At 40.1% G+C, this 24,159-nt stretch overlaps 1 protein-coding gene across 14 annotated transcripts in view; it reads left to right on the forward strand.

Moving 5' to 3' along the window:
* Positions 1-24,159, forward strand: part of ELAVL4 (ELAV like RNA binding protein 4) — a 154,195-nt gene that overhangs the window by 42,318 nt on the left and 87,718 nt on the right. For 2 of the 14 annotated variants that reach the window (XM_024571203.2, XM_024571206.2), the window contains exon 1: positions 21,408-21,691. The exons of 5 other annotated variants lie outside the window; for them this stretch is intronic. In XM_024571203.2, coding sequence (XP_024426971.1) covers positions 21,683-21,691 — 9 coding nt within the window. In that variant the 5' untranslated portion in view covers positions 21,408-21,682. Of the gene's footprint in view, positions 1-16,387; positions 16,480-18,221; positions 18,424-18,746; positions 18,910-21,407; positions 21,692-22,093; positions 22,443-24,159 lie in introns of those variants that run through there. 7 more of the 14 variants (XM_045204320.2, XM_045204318.3, XM_024571201.4 and 4 more) reach the window with 7 other exon arrangements.

Below are 24,159 nucleotides of genomic sequence, written 5' to 3' on the forward strand. Positions count from 1 at the left end.
TGTTGACACTGTTGTTTTAATGTACACATTTTAAAAACTATTTGTGAGGTTTAATATTTTCCACATGTTTGCTAACCAGTTTTTAATCCTTTTTTGGGTGTCTGTTCATATGTTTTGTCTTGTCTGAGTCTATGTGGATGTTTTTTGTAATACATTCATGTAAGTGCTTTAAATACAAAAACAATAATTCTTTTGTTTTATATCTGTGGTAAATGTGTTTCCAGCTTTCTTCCTTTTAATTTTTACTGTTTCAGATTTACTGAAGTTTTTAATTTATGTATAGTAAATTCTATCAATGTCTTTCCTTGTTAATTGCTTTTAAGCTTAGAAAAGCCTAAGACTGGATAAATGGTTACTCATATTTTTTCTTATTTTATATTTTGATTAGCATGTCTTGTTTAGAAGTTGCCTTTTAATTGTATAAAGGAACATTGAAATTGTTTGAGTTGTAAAAACCTGGTTCTGTATTACCTTCCCCTAAATTAGTGTGAACTTTTTTCCCACTTGACTTTGAAAAAATAGATTTCAAAATGAGATATAAGTAGATAAGCTTTAAAGGTATCTCTTTGTTTAGTTCCTTGGAATCTTTTTATTTTCTATTCGCACTCTCCCTGCTGTTTCCTGGAATAGTGTGCAGAGGAACCCTTTAGCATACTAATATGATAAGGATGCTTTTTATGGCTTAAGAGATCTTGGGAATCCTTGGGAAACTGCTCAGTGACTCTCTGCAACAGAATTAATATTTTTAAGACAGAAGCCTGCATTCTGTGTAAGAGATACATTTTCAGAGCTCTTTTTGCTGTGAGCTCTTCAAACCCCTCCCTTCTGCTGTCCTGGGAGTGCTGCAACACTCCCCCACCCCCTAGATAATTGGGTTGGGGCCAGAGTTTCTTTGTTGTTTGCTTTTCACAGAGGAGAGTTGTGTGTTATGTTCTGGAAGGGCTGGGGGCTGCTGTAACGCCAGTGCATTGTATCTCAGGGGCTCTGCAGATCCAAGGCCAGTCCTTCCTTCATTGTGAGCCCCTCAAGTCACTCCTTGGCCTTGGCTGTTCTTCGGCTAAAGGGAGAAAGTCTCAAATGCTGATTGTCCTCATCTATAGATTTTTCCAAAGGACAATGCTAGTACCAAGGAAGAGGGTGGGCATAGAGGGGCAGTCAGTTATCTGTGGGCTTAAAACTAAAGAAAATTAGCTCATAGTTCAAGAATATTTATTTCATTATTCCTTTGGTAGACCCCTTTTGGGTAGGAGATTCTTTTCCTAGTCACTACACTGATTTGGATCCCCCAAACAGCCAAGCAGAAATGGGATTCTGAAACATGGTTTATTTTAAACTAATGTTTTCTTACTTAAACCACGTGGTATAAAGAAGAGGCAGAGGTACAGAGAGGGCTGGGATTTAGCCTAGACGACACAGCAGCTTAGGTACACAGTCAGGATGCTTGGTGCTCATGCCTTCCACGCCATTACTTCCCATTGCCTCTCTTCTCACACTCTCCAGAGTATATTTTACAACTTTGGCTACAAACAACAGAGTACATCTCCTCAATTATATTTTTTCAAAAAAAAAACCCTCTTAGCTAAAATACCCCATTTAGGAAAAATATTTTTTTATTTTTGTAAAATTAACCTGAGTGATGTGATTTAAATTGTAACTACCTGGAGATCCTTAACTTTCTACATGAGAGTTGCTATGGACTGAATGTGTCCCTCCAACATCCATATGTTGAAGCTCTAACTCCTAATATGATTCTGATTGGATATAGGGCTTTTAGGAAGTAATTAAGATTAAATGAGGTCAAAAGGGTGAAGTCCTAAACCAATAGGATTGGTGGCCTTGTAAGAAGAGGAAGAGAGAGGTTTTTCTCTCTCAGCCACATGAGTGCACAGCTGACATGAAAGCGATTTCACCAGCAGGCCAGGAAGAGGGGCCTCATCAGAACCCGTGGCACCTTGACCTCAGACTCCTGGCCTCCACAACTGTGAGAAAAAAAACATGTCTCTCTGTTTTTTAAGCCACTCAGTCTATGGTGGTTGTCATGGCAGTCCAAGTTGACTAATACAGAAGTTGTGTTGTGTTATTAAATTCTGGTTCCTAGACCCAGATGACATTCAAATTATAAGATCAGTGAGGATGATCTGTGTTGTAGAAAAATTTTTCTGATGGTTGTTCCTTTGATGCTGTGGGTACCTTTTCTGTGTTTGAGTTGTGAGCATTTTAGAGCACTTGCTTCACTTGTAAGACATAGCTTATTGTTGACTAGAAATATCTTGGCTCACAGATGAAACTGGTACATGGAATCAGGCCTGTCCTCTGCTGAACTAGGAGTAAAAGATGCATTAGCATTGTGGTGTCACTGAGGCCACCAGAGGTCTTGGCTGGTCTGGGAGCTCGCTTCTGGGCTCCTGAAATTACTTAATTAAAGGCAAATGCACATAATACCTGAACAGCATTACTGTGCTGGTTTTTCTTCCCTGCCATTCTGAGTTATTCATTAACATTTGTGTAAAACATTTGAATCATAGACTCCTTTTAGAAGGTCATCCAACTCATCCCTTCTCTCTGTAGACCAACTCCTCCAAAAGCATCTCTAACAAGATTCTGAGCCTTGCACTGATGAATCCAGCTGATGTCAAAATTGGAAACAAATATTTGACAGTGCAACCTTAGACAAAGTATGAGACCTAAAAATGTATGGCCTTATGCCTCATAAAGTTCTTGAAATAAAAGACTGATGATGTTACTTCCAAAATGTTAACCACCAAATGTCCTCCACCTCCGAGGACAGACAGACTCCATGGATCACTCAGGGCACTAGAAACTAGGAAACAAGAAATGGCATCCACCCACATAGCCAGCCAGCACCTCTCACATCCTCCCACAGACCCTGTTCTCCAAATGCTAGACAGTGGAATAATCAGACAGTAGAATAATCAGTAGGGTTATTATGAGGGATAAATGAAACTCAATGTGGACACAGGTACTTGAGAAAATATGGCCTTGCCATCTCTCCTACCTTCCCATACTCCCTTCCCTTCTTCCTTGCACTACTCCATCTCAATTTTTAGGAGCTAGTAGTTCATAGAGGTATACTAAAATTTTCTACACCAAGTGTGCTACTAAGATTTCTAAGGGAGATGGTGAATTACTGTAGCAAGCAACCCTCAAATCTCAGAGGCTTAACGCAGTCGAGGTTATTTCTCACTTATACCACAGTACCACATGGGTCTACAGGAGTCTCTGCTCCACACAGTCATTCAGGAACCTGGCCCATTTCAGCTAGTGGCTCTGCTCTCCTTTAGAGCCTCAGAGTTCTCTCTTGTACCCCCTGCATATACCAGGTTGGCAAGGGAAGACAGACAGAAGATGGAGCATCACTCAAAAGTTGTTTAGGGATCAGACTTAGAAATGATCGCTTCCACCCACATTCTAATCACCAAAACTCAGTTACCAGTCCCACTCTAGTATAAGTGGCTGGACACTCAGAAAAAGCCAGAGCCAGAGCTAACCCCAAACTGGGCAAATTATTGAAAAATATGTAAATAAGCTCCTCTCCCTGAAGCTATGTTAACAGAGTCCAGTGATCCCTGATTTGGAATGCCTGTTGGGGTGGAGTGACAGACATTCAAGCCAGAAGAATGAAGAGACCTTTCTCTCTGAGATTCTCTGAGTCAGTAAAACAGCAGAGATTGGGAGCCGAATTTCCGGTGCCTTAAACTGAGTTCTTAGAGTAGAAATAGAACGTTGAATTTCATTTCATAAATTGTTCTCCCAGTGTGACGTATTGGAGATTTTTAGCACGCACACTCACACCTGGCTGCCTGCCACCTTCTGCCATTGCAGATACGCTTACAGGAAACCGTAAGTGGATCTGCTTTTGATGCTGGCAGCATCTTACTAAAATGCTTTTGCTGGCATCATGGAACAGGAGCAGAATTCAGCTGGGACCAATAATGAGGCTATTTAGAAAGTTCTTCCCTCCACCCCCTGACAAGGCAGATGTGGTGGGGATTTTTCCACTCCCATTCTGTCGGTAGTAGCCGAAATTAGTTCAAGGCCATCAAAAATGTTTGGACCTCAAGAGTTGAAACCCCAAACCCATAGGGAGGACAAATCCTCTTTCTCCTATCTAGCAAGAGAAAAAGAAACTCACCCCAGAGTCTCTCATCACAGAAATTTGTCACCTATCTGTTCTGTTAAGAAACCTAGAAAAAGCATGTCCCTGTGTCAGGGAGAAAAAGTATTGGCCTCCATTAAAAATATCTCCAGATTATATTATTGTGGCTGATGTTTTTTTCTCCTGAAATCATGTTATATTCGAACATTTTCCTATCATCTCATTTAAAAGTCCCAGTCATTGTGTGAGATAGAGATGTCATGCTTTACCCCATTCAGTAAATAAAACTACTGAGGCCCAGAGAGATTAAGTGGCTTTCTTTAGGTCTTTAAGGCATGAATTCAGGATTAGTAGCTGGATCTCTGCATTTCCAAAATCTTTCACTAGACCACATGAGGTGATTATTCACTGATGCTTTTTTGGTGTGTGGCGGGGCACTCCAGCTCATAATAACTGACTCTGTCTGTGTGTTGACCCAGTCTTCCATCTGTCCATCCATAAACTCTAAACAAGCATGGTGCTTAAGACACAGAGACAAATGAAAGTCTTTGCCTTCAACAAGTCCACAGCTTAGTAGGTGAGAAGGACATGCAGATACATAAATGATGGTACAATTATAGGTAAAGACAGGGTGCAATACATATGTATGTGGGGAAGGATTGGACACACAGCAAAAGCATGGTCAGTTCTTCCTGGGAAGGTCAGGGATGGTCTCACAAAGGAGGTGACATTTGAGCTGAATCTTAATGACTGTCAGATACTCAAGGGGTATGTAGGGGCATCCCAGGCAGGGCAGAAGCCTAGCAGCTTCAGACAATAGGGCCCATGTAAGGATATCTTGGCATATCCGGGGATGGTTTTGGAGGCTGGTGAATCCCAGGGAGGTACCCTAGTGACATTGCTGGGCTAAAAGTGAAGAATGATAGTGTGTAATGCCTGTGTCCATCCTTGTTCCTGGGTGCATGGTGACATCTCATTTCTCGTTGGTGATGTTTTGGGTCTGACCCACACAATCTAATCCTTGATTTAATCCATTTTTGTTCCCAGTCAGGAAACCTGGGCTCCCTATTCTGATTGGAATTGCGCAAAGGTCCTGAACCACGTCACATTCTTGCTGCATCCCCATCCCAGCACGAAGAGCCATACACTGTGGGTGCCAAGGAATCGCATGCTGATTCTAAATATTCAGAAGTCAAGCAGTGAGCTCAAGGGAATGTGAGCAGGATGTGCCATTGTGAGAGAGACAGCTTGTGGCCTTCAGTTCAGTTAGGTAACCTGGTACTGTGCCAGTCGTGGGTAACACAGATGAAGATGGTTCTTGCCCTCAAAGAGCTCACAGTCTTAAGTGGAGGATAGACATGGAAGGCAGGAATTGTGATTCCCTGAGGAATGGAGTAATCTGAGGAACGAGTTCTGTGCGAGGTAAGATAGGGAGCTGCTAATTCCATCTGAGGAAAATTGGGAAGCTTTACCTTCTATTCCCAGTCCATTGTAAACTCCTAAGGCAGGGGATTTGTGTGCCTTGTTCAATGTTGAATCTCTGGTGTCTGGCACGTACTAGGTGCTCAATAAATATTTTCTGAATGAATTCATGGAATTAATCCTTTAACTTGATTTTGAAGGATGAGTATGTGTTCACCAAGCAGAAGCACAGAGAATAGCTTATACAAAGACATATTTGAAAGTGTACATTTGTATTTACCTGTTTTTTCCCCAAATATAATTCCAGAGGGTCAGAGTATATTCTTGTAGTGTGAATAGCAATGGGCTTTCTGGATAATGGCCTTTCTTCCTTTTTTTATTGACCAAATGCCCCTCACACATTGCTGTGCTAAGTATCTTAGCAAGATTGATCACACCAGCACATATTAGCCAAGGACTTTGTCAGTACCCAGAAGGAGGTATCAGGTTAAGTTGGTCATAGGTAATGTGACCATGTAACCTGATTTGCCTTAGTCAGAGCTGGTTTCTGCCTGTTTTCTCTATTATTATTGATAAAGCCTCCCTGCATTCTCAAAAGTGGCTGGGTTTGACCAAGAGAAGGAAGGAGGGATCTCTTCTCTCAAGCATTAGTCAAGGAAACTGGGTGATATACAAAGCCTCACTACCAGATTTTAGGAGCACCAATTCAACATTTATTTAGCAGATATTTATTGAACGTGATTTTATTCTGGGTACTCCAGGGATCCCTAAGGATGAATAAGACATGGTTTCTCCTTGGTCCTTATTTCAAAGTAATGATTGTACATATCCTATCATTCTCATAGTTGGCTGTGAGAATACACAGCAAACACTCTGTGTTTGTTGAATGAGTATAATGAGTCAGTATATGATACTACACCCCCTGCCATAGATGTCCTCATCCATCAGTGCAGGGATAACAAAAGTAATACCTACCGTAAAGGATCATTATGATATTAAGTGAGTTAATGCATATAAAGAGCTAATTCTAGTGCCTGACACAGTAAATGCTCAATAGATAGTAGTTACTTTTTTAAAGTAATTTGCAAGGGAAACAGAGCTATCTATAGATTTTTGTAGCTTAAAAATGAGAAAAGTGGGTATTTGGAGCTTTGTTTAGGGAAGGTAGCATTTTTAATTTATTCAGCCACTGTTTATTATAAATCAGGTATGAGCTCTACACTCAAGGAGCTCAAGCCTGGTAGTGAAAACAGACATGCAAAAGAAGACTACATACATTTGTATATAAACTTATAGGATCTGTTAGAATTCTGTAATTCTAGAATCTGCTGGGTACTCTTCACAGACCACTCATTGAAAGTTTTAGAAGAAGAGAGGATGGACATTGATCGATATTAATCAAGGAAGCAATGTGATTAGATTGGAATTTTAGAAAGGCTTCAACTCAATGGATTTGTCCTGGAGAGCAAATTCCACTTTAGAATTTCTGATTTTAGTCGCTTGAACATTTCTAGAGAGAAAAAGACCTATCTTTGGCAGAGATTTCTCTTATCAGAAAAATTATTCTGTGGAGGGGTAGATTCCAAAAGTTCAAGAGAATTCATCTCTTTATCATTTATTTTTAAGAGAAGCCATATCTCAGCCCTCATGTGAATATATGCATTTTACTTTAACGCGTATTTACTGGGTGCTGTCTATGAGACAACCACTCTACTCAGCTGGAGGGAAACAAAGACAAATAAGACAGTCCTTGCCCTAGAGTTGTCTTGTAAACAGCTCATGGAGACAGACCTGTAAATAACTGTGGTAATACTCTGGCATGAGGTCTGTAGAGGCAGGAAGAATAAAGTGCTATAAAAGCTCAGATAATGAAGCAGCTAATTTTGGTTAGTGAGGTTGAAGCCTTGAAGGATGAGTATAATTTTCCAGGGAGAGGGGGCATTCCAAATGGAAGAAACAGCAGAAGCAAAACCATGGGGTAGAAGGGCCAACCAATATGGGAGAATTGACTGGCATGTCTAGAACTGTATATAGGGAAGAGAATGTTCCAGAGGAGTCAGGGAGCTTAAATGAAGGTCAGATTGTATAGAGCCTTGAATGCCCTAATGGAAAATTGGACTTGATACAAGGAGTGAAGGGCATGGAAGGTTAAGAGAGTAACAAAAGTTAGGTTGAACCACGTGAAATTAACACTATTTGCCTGCTTTGACCTATAAAACCAATTTCATGTGTTTCATAAGAAGTAGTTAATATTTGGGGCACTTAACAGAATGTCATATACTCTGTGGTGTGTGCCTTACATGCATTATCTCATTTAAGGCTCACAACCTCACACACTGTCATTGTCCCCATTTTATGTATGATACACTGAAGTTCAGTGAGTGTCTGGACTTAATCAAAGTCCTGGTCAAAGCCCTCAGTTCTGATTATTTTAACCAACCATCTCCAGTTCTGTATTTACAATAACGATGGTGACCAGACTAGATATTGGAGCATGATGATAACCTGGCTCTTCACTTGAGGCAGATTTTAAAATCTCCCTCAAAAGTTTGATTTCCCTTTATTTAGCATTTTTATACTGTGAAATCAGTTGAAAATCAGAGTTAATCTTACCACAATTTTTGCTTACTAGTTAAAAACTATTTATTTATAGGCTCTGACATATTGGAGCTAGCAGACACTTCAGAAATCATCTAGTTTCGTCTCTTATTTACTCCGAAAGATTCTGGTTCAGAGAGGAGAAGTGATTTGCACAACGTTACGGAATTATTAGTGGTAGAGATAACACTGGCCTTGAGGTCTCCTGGTTCCTCTTGATTTCTCCCTAGTGGTTTAAAATGGATCTTACGCCCTGGCCGGCTGGCTCCGTTGGTTGGAGTGACGTCCTGATGCAACAAGGTTGTGGGCGCGATTCTCGTCAGGGCACGTGTAAGAAAACCAACGAATGCATGGAAAGGTGGACCAACAAAGCAGTGTTCCCCCTCTCCCTCCCTCTCTCTAGAATTAAAATAAAATTATACAGTGGATCTTACTTCCACAAATACTTATCAAGCAACTTACTGTGTATGAGGGCCACTGTTCCACACACGTTCTTCAGTGTAACCCCTTGTACCTGGAAATGGGTGAGGCTTCACATCAGGCGGGTGGCACAGTTTGGCTATCTGCTGGTAGCAAGTAAAGGATATAGGTTGAAAAAATCCGTCTTTTAGCTATTCATATCTTGGACTTGGCCCACGTAGATCGTGGGTCTTACATGATCATTTCTTAGTAGTGAAGAAGTCCATAGAAATTACTGTCCTAAACTCTTGTGCATTTTGTTTCCTTGTGTCCTGACAGGCCCATGTATTAGTAGATAATAAAGAGCAAATTTCAAGCAGAAGTTTGTATATTATTTGAATTGTGGAACCTTTAAGATGAAAAAAGAGTCTCAAAATTCTTGAACAAGATGGAAGTTTTAATGACATGCATAACATATATGGTACATGCATTTTATATTCCTAGGGTTGTGGAAGGCTAACAAAACCTTTTGCAAGCATTCTCATTTCACTAACAATGTAAAAACACTTAAATGTGATGATTATTTGATTATCCCATGATCCATTTTATGGATTATGAAGTTGGCGAGGCAGGTATCAAATAATAAAATTTGGGGGAAAGTTGGAATTCTTTTTTATATTTTTCTTTAAACCGTCCAAATAACCTTGGATTACTTGTAGTATAGTTTGTAAAACCATAATTTAGGTTTTAAAAATTGTCGTTCACTCTTCTCTGTAAGGAAGCAAACGGAAGAGTGAGGTCAATATCAATAACCCTTTTAAAAGAACTTCAGTGTAATTTCCGTAATAACCTAGGATTAATGGTGCCTCGATAAAGTAAAAGTTATATATTTTTGAATAATTTCAGAGTAAGACCAGGGTCTGAAATTTTACAGGAGCCCAGCATCATTATGGTTACCACATAATATTATTTTAAAGGAAGGTTAGCATGAAATAGGTATGTGTAGCCTACAAGGCTTTGGGCCTTGTGATGTTAAAACTTCTTTTCAAAAACCTTACATTAAGAAAATACTCATCTTTGTTAAAGATGTGATTCTTTTCAAGAAGGTATTTTGAACTTGAAACTGCCGTTGCTAAGGGGTTGCTAAGGGAAATGAACTACTCAGCACTAATGTGGAACTTTACCCTTCTGCGTAAAAGTAGTTAAATCATCCCCACCAGCTTCAGAGTCAGAGAGGGAGAGGACTGTAGAGGGTCAAGTGGAGAGTTGCCTCTTTCTGACAGTTATATGGCACGCCTTTCTTCTTTTTCATGTTTTCTCTTCACCTCCTAGAGAGGAAGGAAGCCACCTCTCTGGGAATAAGAAGGTTGAAAAGGTAAACTAAGCTTATGTCGACTGTCCAGAGATAAGGCAGAAGGAAGTGTCTGACCACTGAGAGAAATGCTTCTGCTGATGACCAGCCTCAAGAAAGGGCTTTTTATAACAACTCAGCATTAATGGTGACTCAATAAAAACAAGTTATGTTTTAGTGAATAAAGAACCAAATAATTGTGCACTAAGCATTCGGTTCAAAAGTTTTTCTAAAATATTTACAATCAATTATTTATGTTCTTTATTGAGTGCCCTCTATGTTTCAGACCCTGGTAGTCTACATGCTCGTGTTAGAGGCAAATAACATACAATTTCTACACTGCAAGCTCACAGTACAGTGTGAAAGTAACAAAGGACTGTAATTCATTGAATGCAGTCTATAGTAGAATTGTTTAAAAATTGTTGAGGTTTAGAATTATGCTCACAGTTCAATTTTTGATAAATAAAATTTGAAAAATATTTGGAAAGATTAATGTCTTGGGGCTTTAGTAGGTGATTCCATCTGAGGATCAGGCACTGTTTCCTCCACTTATGGAGATGGAGGTGGGACTAGCACACAAAATAACAGTAGGCAAAAACGTGCACCTTGTAAGTCTCATAGGACCAGGATTCAATCACCTGGTGGCAGAGTACTGAAATTGCAAAGATTGGGTTAGTTTTGTTTAGTTGTTATTGTTTTCAATGTCAGCAGATGTCAACAACATTACTCTGAATGTTGGTTTCTGAGTATAAAATAAAATACAGAAGAAGACTGAAATTTCTTTAGATCTACACTCTTCTACATAAGGTAGTATTTATAGTGAAAAGTGTGGACTAAGTTTGGACATATATAAGTTTAAAACCTACATTTGCCTTTCACTGGCTGTGTGATTTTTCAGAAAAGCACTTAAATTCTCTAGTCTTTAGTTTCCTTTTTGGAAGTCTTGGAGTCATGAGGTGAAATGAAATTAGTAGGCAAAGCACACAGTGTGCTGTGTGACACACAGTGGGTGCTCCACAAGTACCAGTTCCTGTTCCTCGTATAAAAGTCCTTACTGTACAAGAGCTTTGCTCTCCCACAGTCATCATATCATAATATTCCTCTCTTTATAACTTTTAAAAATGGAAGAGAGGGAGAACCAAGATGGCAGCGTAGGTAGACACACTGCGCCTCCTCTCACAACCAGAACTGACAGAAAATCGAATGGCAAGGAAGTCTGACACCAAGTAGATAAAAAAGAAACATACTACCAGACGGGTAGGAGGGGCGGAGACGGGAACCGGGGCGGAAAGGACTCCTGTGGCCGTGGAGGGACCGAGACTGGCGGAGTGTGGGACCAACGGGGCAGGCAGTCTGACCACTAGCAGACCCTGCAGCCCCACATTCGTGCACAGAGATAAACCAAGAGGGCTGGACTCAGAGTGGTGGGTAGCACCCCGCGGCCCCACATTCGAGCACAGATAAACCTGGACGAACAGTGAGGAGTGAAGCAGACCACGTAACCCAGGGCTCCAGCGCTGGGAAATAAAGCCTCAAACCTCTGATTGAAAACGCCCGTGGGGATTGGGGCGGCAGCAGGAGAAACTCCCAGCCTCACAGGAGAGGTCGTTGGAGAGACCCACAGGGGCCTAGAGTGTGCACAAGCCCACCCACTCAGGAGCCAGCACCAGAGGGGCCCAATTTGATTGTGGGTAGCCGAGGGAGTGGCTGAAATCCAGTGGAGAGTGGAGCGGGCGCCATTGCTCCCTCTCGGCCCCTCCCCCACGTACAGCGTCACAGTGCAGCAACCAGCGTTACCCCACCCCGGTGAACACCTAAGGCTCCGCCCCTTTAAGTAACAGATGCACCAAGACAAAAAAAAAAAAGGCCCAAATGACAGAACACCTCAAAGCTCCAGAAAAAATATAACTAAGCAACAAAGAGATAGCCAACCTATCGGCTCACAGTTCAAAACACTGGTTATTAAGACCGAAGCTCACAGAATTGGTTGAATTTGTTCGAAAACCAGATGAAAAAATGAAGGCTACGCTAAGAGAAACAAAGGAAAATGTACAGGGAACCAATAGTGAGGCGAAGGAAACTGGGACTCAAATCAATGGTGTGGACCAGAAGGAAGAAAGAAACATCCAACCAGAAAAGAATGAAGAAACAAGAATTCGGAAAAATGAGGAGAGGCTTAGGAACCTCCAGGACATCTTGAAACATTCCAACATCTGAATTATAGGGGTGCCAGAAAGAGAAGAGGAAGAACAAAACATTGAAAACTTATTTGAACAAATAATGAAGGAGAACTTCCCCAGTCTGGCAAAGGAAATAGACTTCCAGGAAGTCCAGGAAGTTCAGAGAGTCCCAAAGAAGCTGGACCCAAGGAAGAACACACCAAGGCACATCATAATTACATTATCCAAGATTAAAAATAAGGAGAGAATCTTAAAAGCAGCAAGAGAAAAGGACACAGTTACCTACAAAGGGGTTCCCATAAGACTGTCAGCTGATTTCTCCAAAGAGACCTTACAGGCAAGAAGGGACGGGCAAGAAGTATTCCAAGTCATGAAAGGCAAAGACCTACATCCAAGATTACTGTATCCAGCAAAGCTATCATTTAGAATGGAAGGGCAGATAAAGTGCTTCTCAGGTAAGGTCAAGTTAAAGGAGTTCATCATCACCAAGCCATTATTATATGAAATGTTAAAGGGAGTTACCTAAGAAAAAGAAGATAAAAACTATGAACAGTAAAAATGACAGCAAACTCACAGTTATAAACAACCACACCTAAAACCAAAACAAAAGAAAACTAAGCAAACAACTAGAACAGGAACAGAACCACAGAAATGGAGATCACATGGAGGGTTATCAATAGGGGATTGGGAGGGGGAGAGAGGGGGGAAAGGTACAGAGAATAAATAGCATAAATGATAGGTGGAAAATAGACAGGTGGAGGGTAAGAATAGTGTAGGAAATGTAGAAGCCAAAGAACTTATAAGTATGACCCACGGACATGAACTATAGGGTGGGAATGTGGGAGGGAGGGGGTGGGCAGGATGGAGTTGAGTGAAGGGGCGGAAATGGGACAACTGTAATAGCATAATCAATAAATATATCAAAAAATAAATAAATAAAAATAAAAATGGAAGAGATTGAAATAGATCCAGAGGAGACCTCAGAGGGGTATAACTCTAATGAACTGGCTGCCATTGTCCCCTTTCTCCCCTTCTCCTCCTCCTTTGTTCTTCTATGAAATATTCTGCATTTTCCTAGACAAACCCTATCATTATTTTAGCTGAGCCTTAGTTCCGGCTTCTTCCACGAAGCCTTCCCCCATCACTCCGGGTGGCATCCGTACCATTGACTATCCTTCAGTATTTTATCTTGTTATTTTTATTTTTCAACTACAGTTGACATACAATATTAATTAGTTTCAAGTGTACAATAAAGTGATTAGATATTTACATGCCTTACAAATACAATGGAATATGACTGAGCCATAAAAAAGAACGAAGTCTTGCCATCTGCGAAGACATGGATGAACCTAGAGGACATTACACTGAGTGAGATAAGTTAATCAGAGAAAGACAGATACCATATTATTTCACGATATGTTTAACCTAAACAGAATAAATTTCGGCATTTTGTTTGGACACTATTCTTTTAATATTCTTCCTTACACTACTAGGATTGATGCATTAAAAGAAAGCCCCTTTCCCAACAAGAATCTAAACTCCATGAAGGTGGACGCTATTACTTATATTTCTCTCTATTCTTCACACTAAGAATTTAGCCCTGAACTTTGCCCACAGGACTAAGGAAATGTTTATCTGCAGCAGGTATTTTTCATTAGGACATTAAGAGACCATTCAGATCTTCTTCATTATTATTGCCTTATTCTCTAATTGTTTTGAGAGTCTTTGAATTGAATCTCCTTCACATGATTGAATTATCTTACAACCAAGTACAAAGGAATACAGTTTTCCCAGCTATTCTCCATATTAATAATAAGAGCTACCATTTAGAGTGCTGCCTCCACCAAGCCAACATCTGTTTTAATCCTAGAACAAACCATAAGGGAAGTATTACTGTGCCAATTTTACAGATGAGGAAACTGAGGCTTTGGGAGCCTCGTATATCATTTTCTCCTAAGAAGGTGTTCAGTGGCCCCCAGCTGAATTGAATTTAGTAGGTCTTGGAAAGTACTTGAGGTGTTGATGAGTGAAACTATTGGTCCTTTTTCATTCCCCATGTCTAGATGCTGCCTGCAGCCAGGCTCTGTGCTATAAGGGACGAGCATAGAAGTTCATTAACTAATACTGCTGAGCAGCTGTGCTGCTCTCTATAGGGAGTTTGGCCAGGTTTGGAAGAAGGAGTAGAGAGTGAGACTAGGGACTCAATCAGGTACTCATCCTGCCTTCTAAGATGTTTTGCTTTCCAGCTTAGTCCTTTGTATCTCTCTGACTCCAAATTTACATCGTAATCATAACAATAGCTTAAATGAGATGCAATTTGAGGACATACCTGCTTAGAACCACATCACAAAGAAATCTCTTGGTCATTTTTAGTTGAGAAAAAATTGAGCCTACCTCCTATCCTCCCTTACTATTCTTGTCTGTGCCCATCTTCCTCATTCACTCAACAAATATTTACTAAGCATATCCTTCTGTGATGTAATGGAGGAAAGGTCTTGTTTTTAGATGAGAAAGACACCTTTCTAGAGGAATACTTAGATAAAACAGTTGCCACTACTATAATGTGTAAAATTGTGCATGTCGAGTGCCTAGTGCAGTGTTTGGTATGCAGTAGACTTCTGGTAAAAGACAGCAGTTTTTATTTGTACTTTATAAGCACTATTATTTTTTAAGTATTTTTTATTGATTATGCAATTCTCCCAATTTTCCCCCTTTATCCCCCTTCCACCCTGCCCTCCGCAACGGTCCAGAGTTCCCGCCCCCTCCCCCCTGCTTAGTTCATGTCCATGGGTTGTATATATAAGTTCTTTGAGTCCTAATGTTAAAGGGACTTATCTAAGAAAAAGAAGATCAAAAATATAAGCACTATTATTTCCTTATTTCTTCTTCTCCCTTTTCTCCTCTCCCCTTTACCTTTCCCTCCTTCAGTTCTTCCTCCTTCTACAAATTACCTTTCTTGCCTTATACTATGCATCTATTTCTTTATTTTTGGTTACAGGATTATAACTAAGTCCAGAATGTTAAACAATTCTGTATTGAATTATTTTCAAAACTCTACTCATCTGGTTAAACAGTATATCTTTTAATGTTATGAGTAGCTACTCCATACTTCATGTGCTCAGTGGCCTTTGATTGGTAACGATTTGTATTTATACTAAGGTTTTTTGTTTGTTTTCTATTTTTATTTTTTGTAAAGCTCATCTGAACTGAAATGAAAAGGCCTCCCAAATCTCTTCATGCAGAGATCTTCAGAAATCTCTGTGTGTTCACAGGTTGACCCTGCTGAGTTTTCTTAGGCTATGATAAAGGATATAGCAGTGAAAAGTTCAGACAGGGACTCCACTTAAATTAGATTTCTTGGATAAATGTGTATTTACCTTTTTCAAAATTTCCTATCCTTTAAATTTTCTTTCCCAGAAAGACACCCTGGTGCTTTAAGAGTGCAGTCAAAGGCACAGTGATTCTGGGAAGAATCCTTCTGCCTCCAGCTGCTATTCTAGCATAAGGTTTAGTAGCATGGAAAGAAGACCGGGAGATCAAGTGTGAATTGACCCCTATGTTAGCTTACCTGCCCAGGTAAATTCTTGGCAATTTAGGTGTACTAGACAGCCATTTGTCTACATTTCTCCACATAGTAGCATTCTTCTAGCTCTTTTCCAGGGTCCATAGTAGACAAAACTACTTAGGAAGGAGAAAGGCAGCACACTGTCAGGTCATGTATCTCTAGGAGAACATCAACAGTGAATTCCTGGTCATACCAATTCCCTCCACATCAGGCTGGTGCATCTTTCTTGTCCCTGTGGTACGTTTACATTTTCCTATAAAAATTTGACTTAATGTTTCTACAGGAAAAACAAACAAACAAACCCAGCACCAAAATTCATCAAAGGAAAATTATGCTTTCGATTTTATCAAAAGCCTTTAAATATAGTATACCACTATCTGGGCATACTGATTGTATTTTCCCCAAAGGAAGAAATGCCAGCAGTTTAGGTTTACTTTTCAAAGGTAGAGGGAGAGGATAAAAAGAAATTGAACCACAGGAAAATGTCAGGTCATAGTCACTGATGACGCTATTTAAATGGTGTGCCATAATCATATTAGGGCAGAGCACATGGAATTCCCTCCCGATTTCTGCATGACACTGAAGAAGGACCAGCAATTATCTGTGTGCGTGTGGATTTGTGAGTGTCTGTTTGCTCTACCTTCCCACCCCATTTTGCTAATTCAATTTGGGGGCAAGAAGGGGTAACCCAGACACCCGGAACAGGAGGAAAAGGTCTGCAGCTGTGCTCGGAGGGACTGGTATGAAGAGAAGCTCAGTCTGACTTGGAGTTTTGTGCTATGCACGTGAATGCTCTGGAACTGCCCTAATCGACTGAAAATGAGCCGGCTACGGTCATATGGAACAGGTCTGTTTAGCCACATCACTGGGTAGCATGGCAGATGGTGGACCGTCAATGGGTGGTATTGATTGGCTGGATTTGCCTTAGGGTAACTAGACTGTGGGTCCTTAAAAACGAGCTTCATCTCATTTTCCTTTGTGCAGCTACGTACAGTTGTGGTTTTCTTTTCTCACTCCCCCAGCTCCCAGTATCTCCTTTTTTCCTCTGTCAAATCAAAAGATTTCCTTGGTAATCAAAATAGAGAGGTTACCTTGAGATAAACACTCTTTAAATTATCACCAAGGCAAGAAAACTCGAGAATATTTTATTTACTAGGCTGATTACATTTTAATGTTTGAAGAAAGTGACATTTTTTAATTAGTGTTTAAGACATATGGTGAGTGTACAAATTAGCTTATTCCATACAACCAGAATCTGATGAGAGCAACTCGTCCTTCTCACTCCCCAGTTAAAAATTGTCACTTGAAACTTAATATATGCAAGGAGGTTAAATGGTATTAGGTGATACAGGCTTGACTTAAAGATGAAGGAGACAGTCACTGTTGTTTGTGTCTAAATGTTGCTTGGGTGGGCTGGAAAAATACCGGTGTCAACATCCGTGTTTGCAAGAGGATGTGAAAGTTCCAAGGCTTTCATTCTGTCCAGCCAAGAAAACAAAATCCCAGGTATCTGTGTGCATTGGTTTCTCTTTTAGATACACGGGAATGTAGGATGGTGCTTGCATGCTCTGTAAGTAATAAAATTCTCCTTAAAAATCAGGCCGCATAACAATATAAGTGATGAGATTTATTTTTGTTCAGGTGTTTCTTTATCCTTTCAGCATACCCCCTCCATCACCTGGGGCTTTGAACCTGGGACATTCTATTTATTCCTGGCAGAAGAGCAAGTTAATTGGAGTAAAAATGTACAAAGGAAACACCAACTTAGCTATCCATCCAAAATAGTATACCCCAGAAATGTTCCACTTCAAGGCCAATCTTAGGGAAAAAGAACAGCATTGAGGAGAGATATGTGCTTAGTTTGCTCGTACAGTTGGTTATAACTATTTGTATAACTGTTTTTAAGAGAGATGCTTAAGATTGTTTTTTGTTTTTGTTTTTTCAGTGTTTTTACTTTTAAGCTTTTGATTGTTTCCTTTTATGAAAGGCCACATCAAATAAACGTAATGGTTTACTCAGAAGAAAAGTTGCACCCTTAAACTCTCGTCTCCGTCTTGTATGTGCTTTGTCCATATGCATATCTTTGAATTTGGTTTTTATCATGTGAGTCAATATTTTTCTCTTTTTGCTGAAGGAAATATTTTCATGGAGTTTTGATTTTCCCCCTTGCTCTGTGTTGATTGGATTTTCCTTGTTCATCCTTTGCTGATGAAACAAAGCTTGTTTGTGCCTCATTCTTCACAGTTATTAGAATTTGATGGTGTTTTGTTTTCTTGCTGTAAGTCTGAGAAGGAATTTTATTTATTTATTTTGGCAATATACAAAGAGAGAGACAAGATAAGATGCCTATTAGGATGCTGGTGTTTCTCATGTCATATCCTACACCCAAAAGCTATTTCTAGGGGGGAAAAAATCACCGTCTTTTAGGATGGTTCATTTGAATCTGTGCACTCTACCCACCTGGTGGTTATATAGTGAACTGTTACTTTAAAGAGTAGTTTAAACACCAGCCATGTTTGGGGCAGGCTGCTCTTGCAAAGAGAGCAGTACATATAACAGGAGTCTACTGTGTGTGAGATAAGGGGAAAATTCAGCTCACTGACTAGAGGTTTTAATGTGCGAACTCTAGGGAAATAATATATTGACTGTTCCGTGGTGCGCAAGAAAATTGAAGAACCCTTTGCAGACGGAGTGCTTTGCAAAGGATTCTATCTGTTTCTCTTAAAACAAAATCTGTGGCAAGATGTTTGAAATCAGCAGGACGCTTAATGCTGCTTTGTTAAATAATGAGGTAATATTTTGTCACTTTTCTGGGCAGCATCTGTTTGGTTTTTTTTGTTTGTTTGTTTGTTTTTCCCTTTGCTTCGTTTTTTTCCTCTATGTTTATGGAAGATTCTTTTTTCTTTCTTTCTTTTTCTTTTTATTTTCTCATGGAAGTCAAGGAAATACAATTCATGCTTCCATTTCTGTTCCTCCCTTTCTGTGCTTTTGGAGAATTTGGTTGTCTTTTTTATTTGCAGTTTCAGCCGGCTGCTGTTTCCTAGCCCATTGTGCCACGTAAGGCTTCTCCACTGCGCGGAGTAGGTAGTTATTAACGCTGAATTGGCTTCTGGTACAGTCCATCTGGACTCTGTGTGGGAAAGCTGGCTGCCGGCGACTGATGCTGAGATATCTGCAACCTTTGGGATGTGTGCATGGTGTCGAGGGGCTGACTGATATGAGATTACTTCTTTTAAGGGAAATTGTTATTAATGAGTCAAGAAACTGCTCATTTATGGTAAGAGGGATACAGTGGCGCTGGCAGCCCCACAGCTCTGGGATATCATTTTTAGGTTGCCTTAGCTGCTTGAGTGAGACAAGTTTCTTTCTGTGGTGGTGGATTGTGGCAGGAAAAAAAAAATCATGCATGACTGGGAGACTCGCCTGCCTGATTCTTGAGATAATATATTGAGAATCTGTTGCTTTACAAATGTCACACCCCTGATGTAGCGGTCAGCCTCTCACTCTGAAAGATGAATGGTACTATTGGAAATGCAATAATAAGGTTGACTTTTCCCAACAATAGGATTCTGCCTTTGTCTTTGGAGAAAAGGCCTCTGAGGACATTTGTGCATTTGTTTGAGGATTCTGTTGAAATACTTCAGAGTGGAGATTTTGGGAGGAGTGATCAATATACAAACCGCATGGATTTTTTAGCCTAGCAAAACCAGCGAGTTATTTATACTGTAATATACAGTTACTATTTTGGAAAAGTGGCCGGAATATCTTTTGGTGTACATAATGTTAATGTATAGGTCACTGAGTGTGCCAAGATTAGTATGGATGGGAGAAAGGGGTTTTAAGAAATTTCGACTTTTATAACCTGCAGAGAAATACAAAGTAAATATTTTGTTTCCAGTGAGCTGTTTTTATTTGTGTGTTTGTCAGCTTGGTTTTCATGTTTACTTTTTGCAATATTTGAATGTTGGTGAGATCACACTCAGAGTTTCTGTTGTTGATTTGGGCACCTGTACCTGTCCGTGTGTGTATGTTGAGCCCTTTAAAAGACTTAACCTGTGAATTCATCCTTAGTACACAGTTCAATAGATACTGTAATACTGTTGTGACTCATTGGACTTTATACATTTGCTAAAGATATTATTTTAAGTTTACTAAATTTAGTATTGTTTCACTTAAAGGGATTATAGTTTGAGCATTTCCATTTTTCTTCCATTTGTTTTTTATTTCTACTAGCTGAATTTATTTATATTCAAATCTAATAGTTCATATAGTATAGCCAACACGTATTGCTTTATGGTACATCTGTATTTTTAAAAGTGTGTACATATATATCTAAAAGTGTATGTTCGTGACAGTAATTTGTAGAGAATAGTTTTGATTTTTAAAAATCTAAAGGTTATTTCTTTTCTAATAATTTTTCACAGACCCATTTATTCTAGGACTTTGAAGCCCAGAGTATACAATGATTTTTGGCCTATCTGCCTAATCCCATCATGCTGTCAACTCCAGCCAAAGATTAAAGATTATGTTGAATTCTGTCTTTAGTAATATTTGTGACCTCTGTGTATTTATTGAGGAACAAAATGATTCACTCATGAATTGAATAAATATGGATAAATTAGTCTTCTGGATAGAAGTAAAGCACAAACTCTTCAGGTAAGCCACTTAAAAGACCCAAACCAGAAGAAAATACTGTGCTACTGAAGGCTTGGTAGAACAGAGTCTGAATTGTACAACACAGACAAACTCTGTACGTCACTACACACTTGCTACATGTCTCTTTGCGAATCTCTTAATAGGCCAAAGAAAAAGGACATCCTTTGAAGGAGAAAAGCAAAATCACGTGTTAAAGCAAGATGAGCACTCTGCACAGGTTATGAAATGAGGCATTGTCAAAGGCATGTTTTACCTTTCTCTATAGCAATAGGGAAAGCAAAGAGATGTGTTTTGGTGGACTTTTAAAAATTCAGATCACGCCTCTATCCAAGTTGAGAAATAAATTCATTTAAATAAATCATTCATCATTCTCTGTTTTGAAAAGCTCAGACAGAAGGCAGAAAGGTAGAGGCTGACAGCTGCCCCTCGCCTCCCCCCAGCTTTTTTCTTTTTTGTTTATTAGGAAAGAGTTTTCTGAAGCAAACTTGTATGAACCCAGTTCACTGAGCAAGCACACTCTTGAACTTGCTTTCTTTTGAAACGCTGGCCATGGTAGCTGCAGAAGGAGCTTTACTTGCTGAAAATCAGCAATATTGGGAAATAAAGTTAAAATGTAGATGTATTAGCACATTAAAGTGCTTTTGTTGAATCCTTAAGCCTAGAGGCAGATCATTAAATATGCATTTCGCTAGAAAGCAACTGTCGAGAAAGATAAGGTGGTTGAAAATATTCTATATAGGAAAAGCCCTCTGTCAGAGGGGTGGGGTGGTACAGCCCTCAAGACAGGGGAAAGGGGGGACACTCCCACTGTTAGGTTTACAAGACGCCAGTGACCTGCAGTTGTTACAGTACTTTTGAGCTGGGAGGAGGAAAAAGGTAAAAATACAAGTATGGCTGTTGTTGCTTCAGCCTGGCCTTAATTACCAGACACAAGAAGCAGTTCAGAAATCTGGTCTCTGTTGTTGTAGAGGTCACCAAATCATTAACATCGTCAATCTGGCAGTAGCTAATTTAAATAGCACCTGATGTTGCAACGCCTCCCTGCGTTTCCCCAGCCAATCAGATCATGGCTTTGGCTGACAGATGGTCCCATAAATGGATGTAAAAAGGGGAAGCTTCGAGCCAATTTCAGCAAGGCTCTGTTCAGTTGTTCTTATCTACATCCTAGAATCGGGGGGTTTCAGCTCACTGCTCCTTTTCTTTCTTTTTTTTTTCTTTCTCTCCCCCACCCCCCCCTAAAATAGTTGATTTACTTTACAATCATCCACACTATATTTTGTGGATCTTTAAAAATATATAACAACAGTAATCATCTAAAAATATATATTCTGAAACCTTTGCAAATTTTAAGAGAAGAGTCGAAGCTCTGCGAGACCCAATATTTGCCAATAAGAATGGTTATGGTAGGTATGACTAGATTTATAATCTGTTGTTTGTGTTGCTGGAGGGAAGAAAAGCATCTACACCTTGACCAAGAGTTTAGTTCTCTGCTGCTGTTTGATTCCTACATTTACTATCTCTTTTGTGTAGAGAGTGCGGGTAGATCCTTTTATTGAAAAGCAGTGGGGAAATAGATTGTCATTTTTAACAGGTCATTGTCAGCTTTCCCTTCAACATAAAGGCAGGGGTGGGGGGAAGGTGGGCTGAAATAATTGCTGGTTTGTTGAAAGAGGTTATATTACATGAGACCATAATGGCAAAAGGAGGGATTTCTTTTTGTAAAGGGAGAGGGGGTTTGTCTACGTGCCTGGGTTTTGTGGGGCAGGAGGTGGATGCAGCCGGGTTAGGAATCTCTCCATTTCCGTGCTGGAAATTTAAACCTTAAGAGGCAGCTCCTGGGTGCTGAACGTTGAGATGGGCAGTTGTGTTTCAGGGGACTGCGCAGTCAAAACGGCAAAGAGAGTGATTTATTTGGGCTTCAGTAAATGCTGCATCTTGTATTTCAAAGAGTTTCCTGTCATGACCTCATAAAAAAGAGGAGGCGGCTTGTATGTGTAGCGGTGCCTGGCGTGTTGAGTTGTTGCTTCCTTCTCTGGGCAGCAGCTCTGTAAGAAGGAATGTCAGCTTTTACATAACGTTCCTTTCCGCTTTTGACACACTGTGTGAGGGTCCATCTTCTTCTGATCACAGATGGAGTGGAATGGCTTGAAGATGGTAAGTGAAAAGAGGAAGACAGCTTGGAGATTCCAGCCGATTGTGTGTGTGTGTGTGTAAGGATGGTGGACTGTGCATCGTAAATCACTGTGCAGATCGTTTGTCTGTGTGTGTGTGTGTGTGTTTATTAGTATTTCTCTTCTCCAAAAACCAGAATCCATCTCCAAGTGTAATGGCATTGCATGCACACAGCCACACACACTGCCTTCCATAGAACACACATTTTAGCCAAGCAAGGTCGGTGTCTCTTTTGACAATCACAATGTCACCGTTGCTTTTGGCTGGCGGGTCCACCACCTCAGTGAGCTTTCAACGGAATTGCACGACTGTTAAAGTTAAAGGCACATTTCTTTTTCAGTCTCGTACTAGGAGTGATGGGGAAGGCTGGGGTAGAGGAGGTAAGGTTCAGTACCCACAGATGCAATTGTGAAACAGGACTTTCGGATGTAGAAAGAGAAGTGGAAAACCTATCTGCCAAAGTAGTAAATCTATTTTTAGCATCTATTTCGGGGGAAAAAAAGAAGAAGACGACGCAGGGAAACTCCTTGAGTATCGCTCCTGTCGCCTGATGTTGACCCTAGAGATACAGCACAAAATGGCAAGATCAGATGCCACGAGTGCTCACTTTGACTTTAAATTTTCACCAGCAATAGCTTTCATGGGGTTTCAAAGCTGGGTATGGGGGGAGGCTGTAAATTCATATCTATCTCACTTATTTCTCACTAGAAAAGCCTGGGGAGGACTTTTCACTCTGCATAGATGTTATAACAAAGCTGTGGTCTTTTTCCCATTCTTAGAGGATTGCCTTTGTCTGGCTGCTTGTTTTGATGGGTGTAAAACAAATAAGATTAGACCGAGCAGCCCAACTGAAAGCGATAGCTGGGAGGAAAACCCAATGAAAGGTTGCCGGGGAAACGAACAGAGGAAAAGCCGAGTAGGGAGCAGGTGGCTATCATGAGAACACACTGCAAACAGTGTAAAAAGGGGGGGACAGGACCTCGATTATCTTTGCTGTTCTTTGTGGCCGGCCCAACTTTAATTATTCTTTATAAATAGGTGTTAATTACATTTCTAACTCTGGTTTACAGTGATTTTTAGAAATCTATTTTTAAGCATCTGTTCTGTCTCCCCTGTTTTTTTTCTTTTTTCTTTTCTTTTTTTTTGGTTTAAAAAACGGAGAGAGAGAAGGAGAGGGGGAAGGGAGGGTAGGGAATCTCTCTTTCTCTCTCTCTCCCCCTCACCCCCCTTTTCCCTGCTGTGAAATTGTACATGCGAAAAATCGCAAGGAATCCTATGAGGCCATTTGAAAAAAAAATGTAAATTATATTGAATGAAGTTGACAGAGGCATAATAAACTCCCACAGCTGATAGGTTCTGCAAATGATTTCTTAGAAATTTCCAGCAAATATCCATCCATAGGTGGAATATAGGTAGAATAGATTTACCCTAAACAATGATTTTGTGCTAAGTGATAGTGGTGTTTTGACTAAATCAGATGTTGCTACTACAGTTCTAGGGGGTTCATTGTATCTCTCATTTCATATCCTGAGTAGAAATTACTTTTTAAAATAACAAATGAAAAACTGCATTCTAGCCTTTGGCTTTGCCTGCCTGTACGTATCTCTAGCCACAAAATCCACCAGGCTGTACCCTTGCAACCACTGCCTTCAATTTGGCATTTGGTCCCAGTTCTGGTCTTGGCATAAACTGAGTGAAA

The sequence above is a fragment of the Desmodus rotundus genome, chromosome 3 (assembly GCF_022682495.2).
Source record: "Desmodus rotundus isolate HL8 chromosome 3, HLdesRot8A.1, whole genome shotgun sequence".
Lineage (NCBI taxonomy): Eukaryota > Metazoa > Chordata > Mammalia > Chiroptera > Phyllostomidae > Desmodus > Desmodus rotundus.